Source organism: Geotrypetes seraphini, chromosome 6 (genome assembly GCF_902459505.1).
Source record: "Geotrypetes seraphini chromosome 6, aGeoSer1.1, whole genome shotgun sequence".
In the NCBI taxonomy this organism is placed as follows: Eukaryota; Metazoa; Chordata; class Amphibia; order Gymnophiona; family Dermophiidae; genus Geotrypetes; species Geotrypetes seraphini.
Genome location: NC_047089.1, coordinates 200,284,149 through 200,299,762, shown reverse-complemented (window position 1 = coordinate 200,299,762; position 15,614 = coordinate 200,284,149). Strand labels below are relative to the sequence as shown.

General features: G+C 42.1%; 1 protein-coding gene across 3 annotated transcripts in view; it reads right to left on the bottom strand.

Annotated features, from left to right (window-relative positions):
• Positions 1-7,062: 7,062 nt before the first annotated feature.
• Positions 7,063-15,614, bottom strand: part of CDCA2 (cell division cycle associated 2) — a 168,862-nt gene continuing 160,310 nt past the window's right edge. Inside the window, exon 16 of one of the 3 annotated variants that reach the window (XM_033947524.1) lies at positions 7,063-7,868. In XM_033947524.1, the coding sequence (XP_033803415.1) occupies positions 7,803-7,868 (66 nt within the window). In that variant the 3' untranslated portion in view covers positions 7,063-7,802. The remainder of the gene's footprint in view (positions 7,869-15,614) is intronic. The other 2 variants (XM_033947525.1, XM_033947526.1) reach the window with 2 other exon arrangements.

Here is a 15,614-nt window from a genome sequence, read left to right as displayed (position 1 = left end):
GATATATTCTTATAGGTTATTCCTCCAAGTAAGTAAAATGGTAAGAGTCCAGACAGCCATCCCATGTTGCTCCTAAAATTAAAAACTGTTCGATAGGTTTCTTGAAGCAGGTTATCTGTTGGCAGTGTCTTTTTATGCATATACTGTAGATACAAAATTCAAGCCATTTCTCTCTGAGAAATCATTTTGTAACATAAAGAAACTATGGATGTATTTCTTAAAAAAAAAAAAAAAAAATGAACATGGATGGCAATGTTATACACATCCCCACCTCTTCAAACTCAGCATGCACCCAAAAAGAGGGAAAAAAAAACCTCAGACTAATGTAGCAGTATAGAACCAAAAAAGATACAAATCAAAACTGCTTTTGATACTTTCACTGGCAAAAAAAACTCCTTCACAGAACAGCTCAGGTTTAGAAAAGGGCAAAGTCACCTGGAGGCACGTTCAAGGACTTAGCTGACAAAAGACGACTTGAGCTCCAACGCTATCATGTCTTCTCCAAGGTGTCAGGTCAAAAGCGCGCCGGGACAAAGGCGCACGCAGACAATTGAGTGCAGCGCGGAGGCGCGCACCACAGAAAATTACTGCTTTTACGGCTCCGACGGGAGGGGGCGTGCCGCGTTGTGGGGGCATTGTGGGGGGGTGTAACCCCCCACATTTTACTGAAAACTTCACTTTTTCCCTGTTTTTAGGGAAAAAGTTAAGTTTATAGTAAAATGTGGAGGGTTACAACCCCCCAAACCCCCCACAACGCCGGCGCAATATCTATTAAGTAAACTGGGGGGGGCTCCCCAACAAAAACCCCCATCAGAGCCCCTAAAAACTGTAATTTTCTTCAGCGCGCGCCTCCGTCTTGCACTCAATTGTCGGCGCGCGCCTTTGTCTCTCGCCGAGTTGTCTATGAACCCTTCTCCAATCTTCTCTACAAGCGACCTTGTTTCACCAATGCGTGGCTGCACTTTTCAAAGCTATATTGTTTGTTCCCCTGATGAGCCAAACATTGGTGAAACAAGGTCGCTTGTTGGGAAGATTGGAGAAGACGTGATAGCGTTGGAGCTCAAGTCGTCTTTTGTCAGCTAAGTCCTTGAACGTGCCTCCGGATGACTTTGCCCTTTTCTAAACCTGAGCTGTTCTGTGAGGGAGGTTTTTTTGGCCAGTGAAAGTATCAAAAGCAGTTTTGATTTGTACCTTTTGGTCTACACTGCTACATTAGGCTGAGGCTTTTTCTCCCTCTTTTTGGGTGCATGCTGGGTTTGAAGAGGGGGGATACCTCGGTGCCACGATCACATAACATTTTGAACCATAGAAACATAGAAACATAGAAATAGACGGCAGATAAGGGCCACGGCCCATCTAGTCTGCCCACCTTAATGACCCACCCCTACCTTTCTCTGTGAAGAGAACCCACGTGACGATCCCATTTTGTCTTAAAATCAGGCACGCTGCTGGCCTCAATCACCTGAAGCGGAAGACCATTCCAGCGATCTACCACTCTTTCGGTGAAAAAGTATTTTCTGGTGTCACCGTGCAGCTTCCTTCCTCTGATTTTCCACGGATGCCCTCTTGTAGCCGTGGGACCTTTGAAAAAGAAGATATCTTCTTCCACCTTGATGCGGCCCGTGAGATATTTGAACGTCTCGATCATGTCTCCCCTCTCTGCGTTCCTCGGAGACATGATCGAGACGTTCAAATATCTCACGGACCGCATCAAGGTGGAAGAAGATATCTTCTTTTTCAAAGGTCCCACGGCTACAAGAGGGCATCCGTGGAAAATCAGAGGAAGGAAGCTGCACGGTGACACCAGAAAATACTTTTTCACCGAAAGAGTGGTAGATCGCTGGAATGTTATACCAATGCAAGGCTGTATTTTTGGATAACTGGAACCTTTGTGGGAGTGCATCTTTATCTTGAAAAGCCATTGAAACAACTGGATTTTCCTGCCATCTCATAGAAGAGGCATGATGCCTCTTGAACTAGGCTGCATAAAAATTGGGTAAGACACCAGTGGTAGTGATATCTACTCCTGAACAATGCAGACAGAAGTGTCTAAAACGGGTTCTCAGGACACACCCAGCCAGTCAGGTCTTCAGAATACCCACAATAGAGAAAGACGTGGGGACAAATCTTTCCCTGTCCACGCAGGAACTCAATTTCCCCATCCCATCCCTGCAGATTTTATTGCTGTCCCTACTCCCATTCCTGTAAGCTCTGCCTTAACCACACAAGCCTCGAACACTTAGGATTTTAAAGTGTTTGAGACTTGTGCAGATGAGGACAGAGCTTGCAGGAATCTTGCAAGGACAAGAAAATAACTCTCTGGGATGGGAAAATGAGTTCCTGCAGAGACGGGGGAAAATTTGTCAGTGTGTCATTCTCTAACCCACAATAAATATGCACTTAATTTAGGCAGTGCATGCAAATCTATTTCGTACATATTCACTGAGGATATCTTGAAAACCAGAGTAGCTGGGTGTATCCGAAGAACTGGGTTGATAACCCCTGATCTAAAATAAGTAGTATTTATATTATTTATTTATTTTAGTATTTATAGACCACTTATAGCCTCACATGGTTTACATTCAGGTACTCAATTATTTCTACTACTACTACTATTTATTCTTTCTATAGCGCTGTACACAGCACTGTACATTCTAACACACAATAGACAGTCCCTGCTCAGAAGAGCTTACAATCTAATTTAGAGAGGGCATTTCAGGGTTGGGGAGATTATAGTGGGTATAGGTAGGTATCTGACAGCAGTGAGTGGGAGTTAAGAGTTGAAAGCAGTTTCAAAAAAAGTGGGCCTTTAGCTTGGATTTGAACACTGCCAGGGATGGAGCATGACGTATTGATTCAGGCAGTCTGTTCCAGGCATACAGCGCTGCAAGAAAGAAGGGACGGAGTCTGGAGTTGACAGTGGAAGAGAAGGGTACAGATAAGAGGGGTTTGCCCAACAAGCGAAGACCAAGGGGGGTGGGGTCTCCTAGTCTTGCAAATTCATCGAACAAGTCTGCTTGTCAGGATATCAGCAATGAATATGATTGAAATATGCTGTATGTGCCAAGCCTCCGGCAAACAAAGCTGTACACCTTGCAAAATCACTGTAGTTTAATGTTGAACATCCTATGCAGACATGGTTAATCTGTTTTATTGATTTGGTCTTCTGGATATACTGTATACCTGATTGTTCTAATTGGAGTTCAATGCTGGAGGCACTGAAAGGTACGGAGCATTGTCTGGTGCATCCCATAGCCAGTTGATTAGGCCCACGGTTTCTCTCTTCCAGGCCTAATTTTCTTCAAAGTGTCATCTTTACCAAGGTATAGAAATAAAGATCAAAAAACATGTTGTAGGTGAGATCTTTTTACTGAATTTTCCCCATCTGTGATTGGGTGTGATTGCATGTGATGATCTTAAGGTGGCCAAATAAGTTGAAAAGGTGACGGCGAAAGCTAGAAGGATGCTAGGTTGCATAGGGAGAGGTATGGCCAGTAGGAAAAAGAAGGTATTGATACCCCTGTTTAAGACTTTGGTGAGACCTCATTTAGAATATTGTGTACAATTCTGAAGGCCGCACCTTCAAAAAGATATATAAAGGATGGAGTCGGTCTAGAGCAGGGATGTCAAAGTCCCTCCTCGAGGGCCGCAATCCAGTTGGGTTTTTAGGATTTCCCCAATGAATATGCATGAGATTTATTAGCATGCACTGCTTTCATTGTATGCTAATAGATTTCATGCATATTCATTGGGGAAATCCTGAAAACCTGACTGGATTGCAGCCCTCGAGGAGGGACTTTGACACCCCTGGTCTAGAGGAAGGCTACTAAAATGATGTGTGGTCTTCATGATAAGGCGTATGGGGACAGACTTAAAGATCTCAATCTGTATACTTTGGAGGAAAGGCGAGAGAGGGGAGATACGATAGAGATGTTTAAATACCTACTTAACGTAAATGCACAAGAGTCGAGTCTCTTTCATTAGAAAGGAAACTCTGCAATGAGAGGGCATAGGATAAAGTTAAGAGGTGATAGGCTCCGGAGTAATCTAAGGAAATACTTTTTTATAGAAAGGGTGGTAGATGCATGGCACAGTCTCCCATAAGAGGTGGTGGAAACAGAGACTGTGTCTGTATTCAAGAGGGCCTGTGATAGGCGCGTGGGATCTTTCGGATAGAGAAAGAGATAGGATGGGCAGACTAGATGGGCCATTTCACGACCTTAGAATTACATGGTTCTTACTGTACCGCAGTTAGAACCTTGTAATCCCATGCATAGACTAATTTCTGTACATAGAACCATGTAATTTCTTATGAAATGAAGGAATGGTTACGTTGCAATAAATCCTCGTGAGTGTTGTAACATCCACATGTCGGATAGAACCTGGAAGTCATCAGAGTTAAAATACTGAAAATTGTCACTCTAAGGTTGCAATTTGGCCTTTATCTGTCATCATGTTTCTATGTTTCATGAGCTCAGTGAGAAAACAGCAGAGGGGGAGAGTGCGGTGCAGTGATTAAAGCTACAACCTCAGCACCCTGAGGCTGTGGGTTCAAACCCATGCTGCTCCTTGTGACCCTGGGAAAGTCACTCAATCTCCCCCCACCCCCATTGCCCCAGATAGATTATATAGATATATTAGATAGATTGTAAGACCACTGGAAAATGCTTGAATACCTGAATAAATGTATGTAAACTGTACTGAGCTCCCATAGGAGAACAGTATAGAAAATAAAATGTTATAATGGGTTTAAACAATGCAGTCATCTAGATCAGTGGTTCCCAACCCTGTCCTGGAAGACCACAAAGCCAGTCGGGATTTTGGGATAGCCCTAATGAATTTGCATGGGGCAGATTTGCATGCCTTTCACCTCCATTATATGCAAATCTCTCTCATGCATATTCATTAGGGCTATCCCAAAATCCCAACTGGCCTGGTGGTCCTCCAGGACAGGGTTGGGAACCATTGATCTAGATCTTAGGTTTTAAGCATATACCAGGCCAATCGGGTTTTCATGCTAGCCCTAATGAATATGCATGAGAAAGACTTGCATATAATGGACGTGAGAGGCATGCAGATCTGCTCCATGCATATTCATTAGGGCTATTCAGAAAACCCGATTGACCTGGTGGTCCTCCAGGACAGGTTTGGAGATCACTGGTCTAAGATATAGGTTCTCAACCCAATACTCAGGACACACCCAGCTAAGTCAGGTAGCTCTGCATACAATGGAGGGAGTGCATGAAACTCTCTCTCATGCATATTCATTGTGGGCGTCCTGAGGACTGGGTTGAGAACCTCTGATCTAGGAAAAGGAATGAATGAGGTTCGATATAGGCGCAGTGGTTCCCACCCCTGTCCTATAGGACCCTCCAGGCCAGAAGGTTTTCAGAATAGCCCTAATGAATATGCATGAGAAAGATCTGCATATAATGGAGGTGCCAGGCATGCAAATCCGTACTCCATGCATATTCATTAGGGCTATCCTGAAAACACGACTTGTCTGGGAGTCCTCCAGGACAGGGTTGGGAACCACTGATGTAGGGTTACCATCTGACTCCAGAAACTCCACACAATTGTGAAAAGCATCCGGCTAAAGAAAATTCAATCCAAATCTTCCATAATTCTAAATTAAATACTTTTTGCAAGGAAAGGGGAATTGAATTCCCCCACACCCCCCAAACCAAAAAAAAACAAACAGGCTTAATTGGTATAAATAAGTAGTTTCCTTAGCAGGTAAATCAGGAAGTATATTTCAAAACCAATTTGTCTGCTTCAGTGCTTAGTAATAATATTTTAAAGGAGTAGCTGAACTTAGAACTGCATTCTGTAATTTTTCATATAAAACAATTCCATCGAGTTCCTCATTCCCACCTCAAATACAATCACTCATTAGTGGGTAAAACTCAGGAAGTACCTTCTAAGGTATGAGGGTAGGATGCAAAAGCTCCATTAATCTGGAAAAAAAAAATACTGGTTTGGCAGCAATTTTGTTATGGCAGGCTATGCTCAGCACAAAGAGCAAGCAAATTATGTGCTTGCTGGCCCTGGTGCCTACACAGAAGAGAAACCCAGTAGGCACAGCTCTTCTGTGCAGGTCCAGTACAGATCCTGATTGCTGGATCTCATGAAAAGGTTAGGTGTTTTTTTGGTTTTTGGGTTGTTGTTTTGTTTTTTGTTTTTGTTTTTTTTTTGGGGGGGGGGTTAATTTGTGACTTCTTCAGGATCAAACCCACAATCTCAGGCTGTTGAGGCAGGATCTCTAACCACTGAGACATTCTCCACACATGTGCTTTGATAAGCAGCTAAAAAAAATAAGAGGTCTGAGGCTGGAAAGTTTTTTTGTGTGTGTATTTGCAGCTGCTTATCAGAGCTCAGCACAGCTGTGCATAGGTGTGGAGAGTGGTTTGCCTCATTAGCCTGAGGTTGCATGTTTGATCATGAGCAAGTTTTAGAGTGATTCTGGACATGTCTGAGCAGGATATAAACTTACATTACAAGACCTACCAGAATAAATTCCCTGGTAAGAGGTGAGCGTTCCCTTCTGTGCATCACAAGGATGCTCATTTTAATACTAAGGGTTCTCAATGGCTGCTACCATGATTAGTAAAAGCCCCCAAGAACCCTTTTGAGTATTGGAGGCTGAGCTGATTTGCAAGTAAGACTAACTACAACCAGTTTTACTTGCATGGTAGGCTTTTGAGCATCAGGGTCTGAGCCTCAAAGAAAGCATTAACCTCAGAGGGACTAGGGAATTAAGTGTCCCTAGAGTAGATCTAGAGATAACTTCTGGCTAAGGTAGTTGTGGTTGGGCCTATTGATACTTCTATACAACTTCCAAGGGAACATGAGTTTCCTTAGGCTTCATTCTTTACTTACCCATCACATTTAACAAAGAAATCGAATCACAGTACCTTCAAATCCAGTGGTAGAACAGTATCAAAGCTCCTCAATGTTCTCTAGACTCTGAAGGGGCTTGACCAAAGAGACAATCATGCACCTTCAGCCATGCTACCACCAGTCCTTGCTTTTATCACTGAAAAATGTATCTTCAGAGCAACCACTAGCTACGCCCAAAGGTGTACAACCACAGTGTTACAAGTATACAACCAGGGCTCCTTGCTTGGACAAGGTAGATCATCTCAGTTTCCTCCTCCTGTGAGTATGCTTTATATTGCTGCAGAAAGTGCCTTCAGAAAATGTCATGGGCCATGCCCCAGGCTGTACAGCTTTGATGTTACCAGTGCACAACTAGGTCTTTTTGCTCAAGCAAGATATTTCAGCTTCTTCCTCTCCTACTATGTTGCAATTTAAATACGCCGTACCTAACGCTCTCCTTCAATCCAACTCTGATTTCTTTGACTGGCAGACTAATCTAACAAGACCTAACCTCTAATAAAACTGCTGTTTCGGGTCCTGCAACCCACTGGATTCTAAAAACTACACTATCCTCTGTTTTAGCAGCATTTCTGCTAATCATCAGAGAGGTCAGATTAATTAGCTTGAAGTTCCCAATGTCTTTCTTACCTTCTCTTTTGTGGAAACCACATCCACCCCTTTTCTAGTAAGAACATGAGTAAGAATAGCTATACTGGGTCAGACCAATGGTCTATCCAACCCAGTATCCTATTTTCAAGTGGCCAATCCTTTGGAACCACTCCCAGCTCTAAAGAAGATTGAAAGGTCAGACATTGAAGCCACTAGAACTTTCCTAAGTTCCTTTAATACTCTCAAATGTATCCATTGTGGCCCCATGTCTGCCTTATTATAGCTAGTTCCTCATGAACAAAGTCTTCTGAAAATCATTTGAGATCTGCTTCACTTCCATTCCTGTGTGTTTTCTGCAGTCCTGCCCCCAAGCCCTTCATCTGTGAATAAAGAACAGAAGTATTGGTTAAGCAAATACACTTTATCTTCATCATTTATAGCCTGCTAAGTAGTTGACAGGGAATATTTGGAATCTTTCAACATGGTTTGCTCTTTACTTAAAAGGTAACTGGGCTGCTGTTTGCATTTATTTCAGCCTCTCCATTGGGATGCCCTACTTTCCCTGTTTATCAATATCCTTCAAAAGACACTTCACTCTAAATTATATGCTCTTAGGTGACTGCCAGCTTTCCACTATGATCTAGTTAAAAATCTGCCCAATCTCCTTTTTTAAAGGTTAGTACCAGCAGCCTTGTTTCACTCAAAGACTTCTTCTCCCCAGAACGTTGCCCAGTTCCCAGCAAATAACTTTTCTGTGCACTCTCTCGTCCTTGCACTGAGATTCCAGAGTTCTGGGGTTCTGCATGTGGAATGGTAAACATTTCTGAGAATGCTACTCTGGAAGTTTAGGCTTCAATTTTCTACCTAAAAATCCTACTGTAAACTTAAGTTTCCAGAACCTCCTTAATGCAGTCAGCTCCTCCCCCAAGGTTTTTAAAATCCTGACACATAAGGTCTACCACCTTCAAACCAGGCAAGAAACTGACTAAGCAAACAATCTTCATGTCCACCAGCCACCCAGCTATCTATATTCCTAAAGATCGAATCATCAACTACAGTGGCAGTCCTACTCTTCCATCTAGACTAGCAACCTACCCCTGGGAACACAGCCTTCATGCTACAAGATGCTGCCATCACCTTATGAGTAGCTCCTAGCTACAGCATTGCTTCTTGTCACACCAAGGTAACATTGTACCTTCCATGTAGCCTTCCCCTCCAAGGGAGAAAAGGGACTATGAAGGGAGGTGAGATTGATTGATTTATTATTCCCCTGAAGGTCTTCTCTGAATACTGGCTGCAATTTTGATTTCAGCTGAAAACATTCAAACAGTTGTGATTGGCCTCTGAGAGCTAGGAAAACCTTGCACTTCTTATATATATATGTATATATCCTGTCAGAAACTAGTAGATAATATGTTGCACATAGTGCAAAAGACTGGGTAGCCCCCTTTTGCTACTGGACTGCTGTCTACATCTTAATTTGTTTCTAGGTATTTAAAACTGCTTAGAGAGCAACAATGTTCAAATTAATACAAAATATTTTTCATCTGTGTGTTATATTTTATGTTTGTTGGTTAGGAATAAGTGAAACCTGGCTAGATGAAAGTGGGGGCTTACCACTGGCTGAACTATTTCCAACAGGTTTCAACATCCAACATCAACCAAGAACAGAAAGACAGGGTGGAGGGATAGCAGTCCTGATTCAGGATACAATCAAACTGTACAGAATTTCCATTCCCAAGCTAAATAAATCAGAATCTCTTTTTAATCCAGCTATGAGAGGAGAAATAAATCTGGCTACTCATGAGCAGCACCGAGCACCTTATAACAACACATCATCTGTGCAAGAACTCCTTGATCTGACTACACATGTGACTCTGAATTACCCTAGGATGGCAATCATAGGAGATTTCAGTCTACACATCGAAACCCCGGATACCATTATAGCTGTCTTCCTGGACACGACAGCACTAGGATTCACACAGGTGATCAATTCTCCAAACCATGAAAAGGGTCACATACTAAACTTGGTGTTCTACAACGTGGTTGACATCTCAGAAAACCAAGATAGCGATGTTGAAACAACACCCCTATCATGGACAGATCATTTTCTAATTAAGTTTTCCCTAAGTGACCACCTGAACAAATGGCACCTCCCCAAATTTGGAAGGAGATCATAGACAAACCCCCATCCCCCCCAAAAAAGAAAAAAACAACACTTGACTGTGGAGAATTTTCTAAAGGCCTTGCACTACCTACATGTGGATGAAACAACTACAGTGTCAGAACAAGTTGATATTTGGAATACCCACATAGCTAAGACCTTAGAAAAAACAGCACCATTAAAAATGGTTTATGCTCCACTCACAAACGCTCCCCTTGGTTCTCTCCAGAGCTTCAGACCCTTAAGTGTAAAGGACGGACACTGGAAAAGAGATGGCTTAACTCTCACCTGGATGAGGACAGGCTAAACTGTAGGAAACACATGACAAAGTATCACCAAGCCTCAACAGCAGTTAGAAACCAATATTACTCTGAATGCATTGAGCAGGCTGCAAATTCAACCAAGCACCTGTTCAGCAAAGTAAACAGCTTATTGCAACCCTCCCCAACAGAACCAACCTGCCCAGTCAAAACTGAACTGCAATGATTTTGCTGCATATTTTGCCAACAAAATTAAAATTCTCCACCAGAATTTACAGTCAGTCCCATCCAGTCTACAATCAATCAGAAGAGCGCAAACTTGCTCCCCCCTGCCACAGATATCTGGGACTCTTAACCCAATAACAGAGGATAGCCTAGACAAGGGGTAGGCAATTCCAGTCCTCGAGAGCCAGAGCCAGGTCAGGTTTTCAGGATATCCACAATAAATATGCATAAGATAGATTTGCATCTCAAGGAGGCAGTGTATGTAGATCCATCTCATACATATTCATTGTGGATATCCTGAAAACCTGACCTGGCTCCAGCTCTTGAGGACCAGAATTGCCTACCCCTGGCTTAGACAAAATCCTGAGAGATTTTCAACCAACTACCTGCTCCCCGGACCCCTGCCCATCAAAGAAGGTGCAGCAGGCAAGAGGGGATCCAGTGTACAGCTGCGGCGTTATAAAAAAAAAAGGAAATGGGATGCTAGAATTATTAGGAAAGGAATATTATAATGCCTCTTTATTGCTCCATGGTGCAACCACATCTTGAGTACTGCACACAGTTCTGATTGCTGTATCTCAAAAAAGTTCTAGAGGAATTGGAAAGAGTTCAAAGAAGACTACTACAATTACTACTAATAATTTCTATAGTGCTACAAAAATGTACACGGCACCGTACAGAGTCACAAAGAAGAAAACAGTCCCTTCTCAAAAGAGCTTAAAATCTAAACAGTCAAGAAAGATAAACAGGGTGTCATGGATATAGTTAAGGGGAACGGTTAATCAGCTGGCTGGGCTGGTGGGAGCAGAGAAGTAGGGTTAAGGATTGAATGCTATATCAAAAAAGTGGGTTTTCAGTCCGCTTTTAAACAAGGGAAGGGAAGGGGCTGGGCGAACAAACTCAGGTAATTTATTCCAGGCATAGGGGGCAGCTAGATGAAAGGAATGAAGTCTGGAATTGGCAGAGGAGGAGGAGGATAATGTTAAGAGTGACTTATCTGAGGAAAGGAGTTCTCTGGGAGATGTATAAGGAGAGAAAAGAGAGGAGAGATATTGAAGGGCAACAGAATGAACACACTTGTAGGTCAGCAGTAGGAGTTTGAACTGTATGCGATTGCGGATAGGGAGCCAGTGAAGTGACTTAAGGAGAGGGGGTAACACGAGTGTAGCGAGAAGAGTGACCAAATTGATAAAGGGGATGGAACTCCTCTCTTATGAGAAAAGACTAAAGAGGTTGGTGTAGAATGAGTAAGAGTGAATCGATTTTTCATCCTTTCAAAAAGAACAAAAACTAGGGAACACAATGAAAATCCATGGGAATAATTTTAAAACAAATAGGAGGAAATATTTTATTACTCTAAAAATAGTTAAGCTCTGCAACTCATTGCCAGAGAATGTGGTTAGAGTATCTGGGTTTAAGAAAAGGTTGGACAAGTTCCTGGAGGAAAAGTCCATAGTCTGCTATTGAGACAGACATGAGGGAAGCCTCTTCTTGCTCTGGATCAAAAGCATGGAATGTTGGTAATATATGGGTTTCTGCCAGGTACTGTGACCTAGATTGGCCACTTGGAAATAGGAAACTGGGCTAGAAGGCCCATTGATCTGACCCAGTATGGCTGTTCTTATGCTTTTAGGGGCTTCATAGAAGATGCTACAAAAATCTGTCCTCTCTTTCAAATGGACAACTAAAACAACATTGAAAAGGGCAGTGGTGCGTCCTTTGCTGAAGGAGAGCAATCTTGATCAGGACAAACTTCAAAGTTACTGGTCAGTATCTACCATCCCATTTCTAGGATTTGTTAGAAGAGAGAAATTGGCTAGATCCATGCCAGTCTGGATTCAGACCTGTTTATGGAACAGAAACGGCTCTTGTTTACCTACTAGATTTTCACAGAAATCAAGACAGGGAATTTGCCTCAATGTTAGTACCGTTAGATTTCTCAGCAGCTTTTGACACTGTGGATAAGAACAGTTGCCATATTGTGACAGATCAAATGTCCAAGCTCAGTATTCTGTTTCCATCAGAGGTCAACCCAGGTCAGATGTACCTGGCAAGATCATGATATTATACTAGCATAACTGGCAGAAACAGGTATCAGTGGTACAGTATTTTCTTTGATCAGATCCTATCTATCTGACAGATGTCCATACTGTTTGGCAGCAGCTCTTTGACACCATGGGCACAGACATGTAGGGCGTCACAAGAATCGATACTGTCACCTATTCTGTTCAATATCTGCCTCAAGCCACTAGCCAAGCTGATTCAGTCAATGGACACTCAGTTCTACATCTACGAGATGTGCAGCTACTCATACCCAATGAATCTGATTTACCCACAGCCCTGAATAAACTCACTAACTGTCTAACATCAATTTGAGAATAGAAACATAGAAATAGACGGCAGATAAGGGCCACGGCCCATCTAGTCTGCCCACCCTAATGACCCTCCCCTACCTTTCTCTGTGAATAGATCCCACGTGTCTATCCCATTTGGCCTTAAAATCAGGCACGCTGCTGGCCTCAATCACCTGTAGTGGAAGACTGTTCCAGCGATCAACCACTCTTTCAGTGAAAAAGAATTTCCTGGTGTCACCTCGCAGTTTCCCGCCCCTGATTTTCCACGGATGCCCTCTTGTTGTTGTGGGACCCTTGAAAAAGAAGATATCTTCCTCCGCCTCGATGCGGCCCATAAGATACTTGAACGTCTCGATCATGTCTCCCCTCTCTCTGCGCTCCTCGAGCGAGTATAGCTGTAATTTGTCAAGCCGTTCTTCGTATGGAAGATCCTTGAGTCCCGAGACCATCCGGGTGGCCATTCTCTGCACCGACTCCAGTCTCAGCACATCCTTGCGATAATGTGGCCTCCAAAATTGCACACAGTATTCCAGGTGGGGCCTCACCATGGATCTATACAATGGCATAATAACTTCCTCCTTTCGGCTGACGAAACCCCTTCGTATGCAACCCATGATTTGTCTTGCCTTGGATGAAGCCTGCTCCACTTGATTGGCAGACTTCATGTCCTCACTGACGATTACCCCCAAGTCTCGTTCTGCTACCGTTTTTGCTAGAATGGGCTAAAACAACAAACTTTGCCTGAACCCACGTAAAGCCAAGTTTCTATGGTTCCCTATAACAAGTGGGGCCTATATGAGAGGCCCTGCGGTGATCAGAAAGATCTGTGTGTGGGGCGTTCCTGATCCATCATGTAGCTGCTGGCTATCTGAATGTCCATGATACTGCCTGCCTGTCATTCTATTCCCCAAATTCAAGGCACATGAACTTCTTTAGCTTGAATAATCTTTACCTTTAATAATTATTTTCGTCTGGGGGTCCTGCCATTGGTGTCCAGTGATGGACATCTTACACCATTGGCACCTCCCACAGACGGCATGTGACGCATCACTCCTACTAATTGGAGGTCCTCACTTTTGACAGGCCATCATTTGTCCAATCATCTTATCCCATTTAAAAGCAAACATAGGGCTCTGTATAAGAACCTCATGTAAATGGAGAATATGCCAATATTCTTTAATCAATGTAATCACTATATATGCTGCTATGGAGAAAGGTAAAACTCAAACCAAATGTGTTGTTGTTTCATCATCCCTTGGATGCTCCTCTAATAGAAGTTCTGTATGTGCATATCTAGCTCTTAAGAATGCATGTTTTATAGCTTTTTTTTGGATAGCCTCTCACCAAAAATCTTCTCTCCAAATCATATGCAGCATTATCAAAATCTCAAAATTTGGCTCACAGGTAGATTAAATTTTAAGGAAAAAGGGTGAAAACTCAAAAAATGTAGAAAAGTATTCTGAAATTTAAAAAAAATCAGTATAGCTTGCCGGGCCTTTGCTTCCAGACAGATTTGCTAGGGCATCAGGCTGCCAAGTGGTATAAATTAATATCTGAATATTTGAATAAGAAACCTAAAACTAGTCTAAAAGCCATTTGGAGCATTGAGATAAAGCAGCAGATTTCTGCAACTCAATGGCCACGGATTTGGACTTGGAGGATGAGATGTACGGCGTCAGCATATATGAGACAAACTTGGTTTTTTTTTCTGTTATATAGAATTTTTTGGACCCCTGTTCGTTTACAAAAGTTAGTTAGTTCTACCGTCTAATAGATGCTGGCATTGTCATCTCGATATAGGGACACTTCATCTATTGTTCTATTGTTCCTTGATACTTAAATTTTGGAGGTCTATTTGGGGTCAAATCAATATGATATTGGAAGTCATTGTCATATGATGTAGTGTTGTTTGGAACACTATTAATGCCCAAGAGTCCAATCAATGCAAATAAGAATAGATTACTTCTTATCATGACAGGAGTTCCTATGCAGCTAATTACGAAAAACTGGAAAAAATGGGATAGAGTAAATTATAACTTTTGGTGGGAAACCTTATGCCAATTTTATAAGGTTGAACGTATGAACTCGTTACAATTGGGACACTATAATAAATTCAAAGAAATTTGGGATCCATTAACAAAATTTTGTATGAATTGATTATTAATATTACCCTTTGATTTCTGAATGAGTGTTATGCATTTCCAGGAAGGGGGGGATATGTACTTATCTTATTATTTGATTGTAATGAGTGCTGTTTTTTTGTACCAATTGTTGGTAAATCTGTTGCACTTTGTGTTGGTTTTTAAAACAAATAAAGAATGGGAAAAAAAAAAGAAAAGAAAAGTATTTCAGGCTACCGGAAGCTTAGGGCTCTGAACTGTGTGAGCCCAGAGTGGTGTTCTGAGGTTCCAAGAAAACTTTCTGATTGGCTTGGAAGCTGGTATGCACTGAGTGGCGATTTATTGTGTCATTCTATTCCTGCATTGAGGCTGGAGAGCCCTAATGGCCTGCATTGGAGCTCTGTCCTCCCTGCTTCACCACATTGATTGGATTTTATTATTTCACATGTTTTTATTTTGTTTTATTTCTGTTGGGTTTTATTTAATCTTTTATCTCCCTGCTTTATTTTCATTATTTTTATTCTTATTTTATTTCACTAGATATGCATATATTTATAATACTGTTCATTTTTCTCTAGTTCCCTAGGCACTTTAACTTAGAATGCGAGTCCATCTGGGACAGAGAGGGAAGTTTTTTTCTTAAGTGCCTTAAGTCGATGCAACTTATATAAATTGTAATCTGCTCAGAACTGTGGATGTAGCGGAATATAAATTTTTTAAAATAAATATACCTGACATCAAATTCTCTTTGGGGAAATATGGAGAATACAGCTAGATTCAACACTTACTCTGATCCCCTAAATGCAAGCAACCTTCAAGAGCCGCTTCTGTCATTGTGACAACTATACTGCCTCGCTCTCCTTACATTGAGAAGGCAAGTCTTGTCTCAGCTGTGCATGCCATGATAACATCAAGACTGGATTATTATAATGCACTCTATACTGGTCTGACTACAGTTCCAGTTGATTTAGAATGCTGCAGCAAAACACTGTGGAGTGACGAT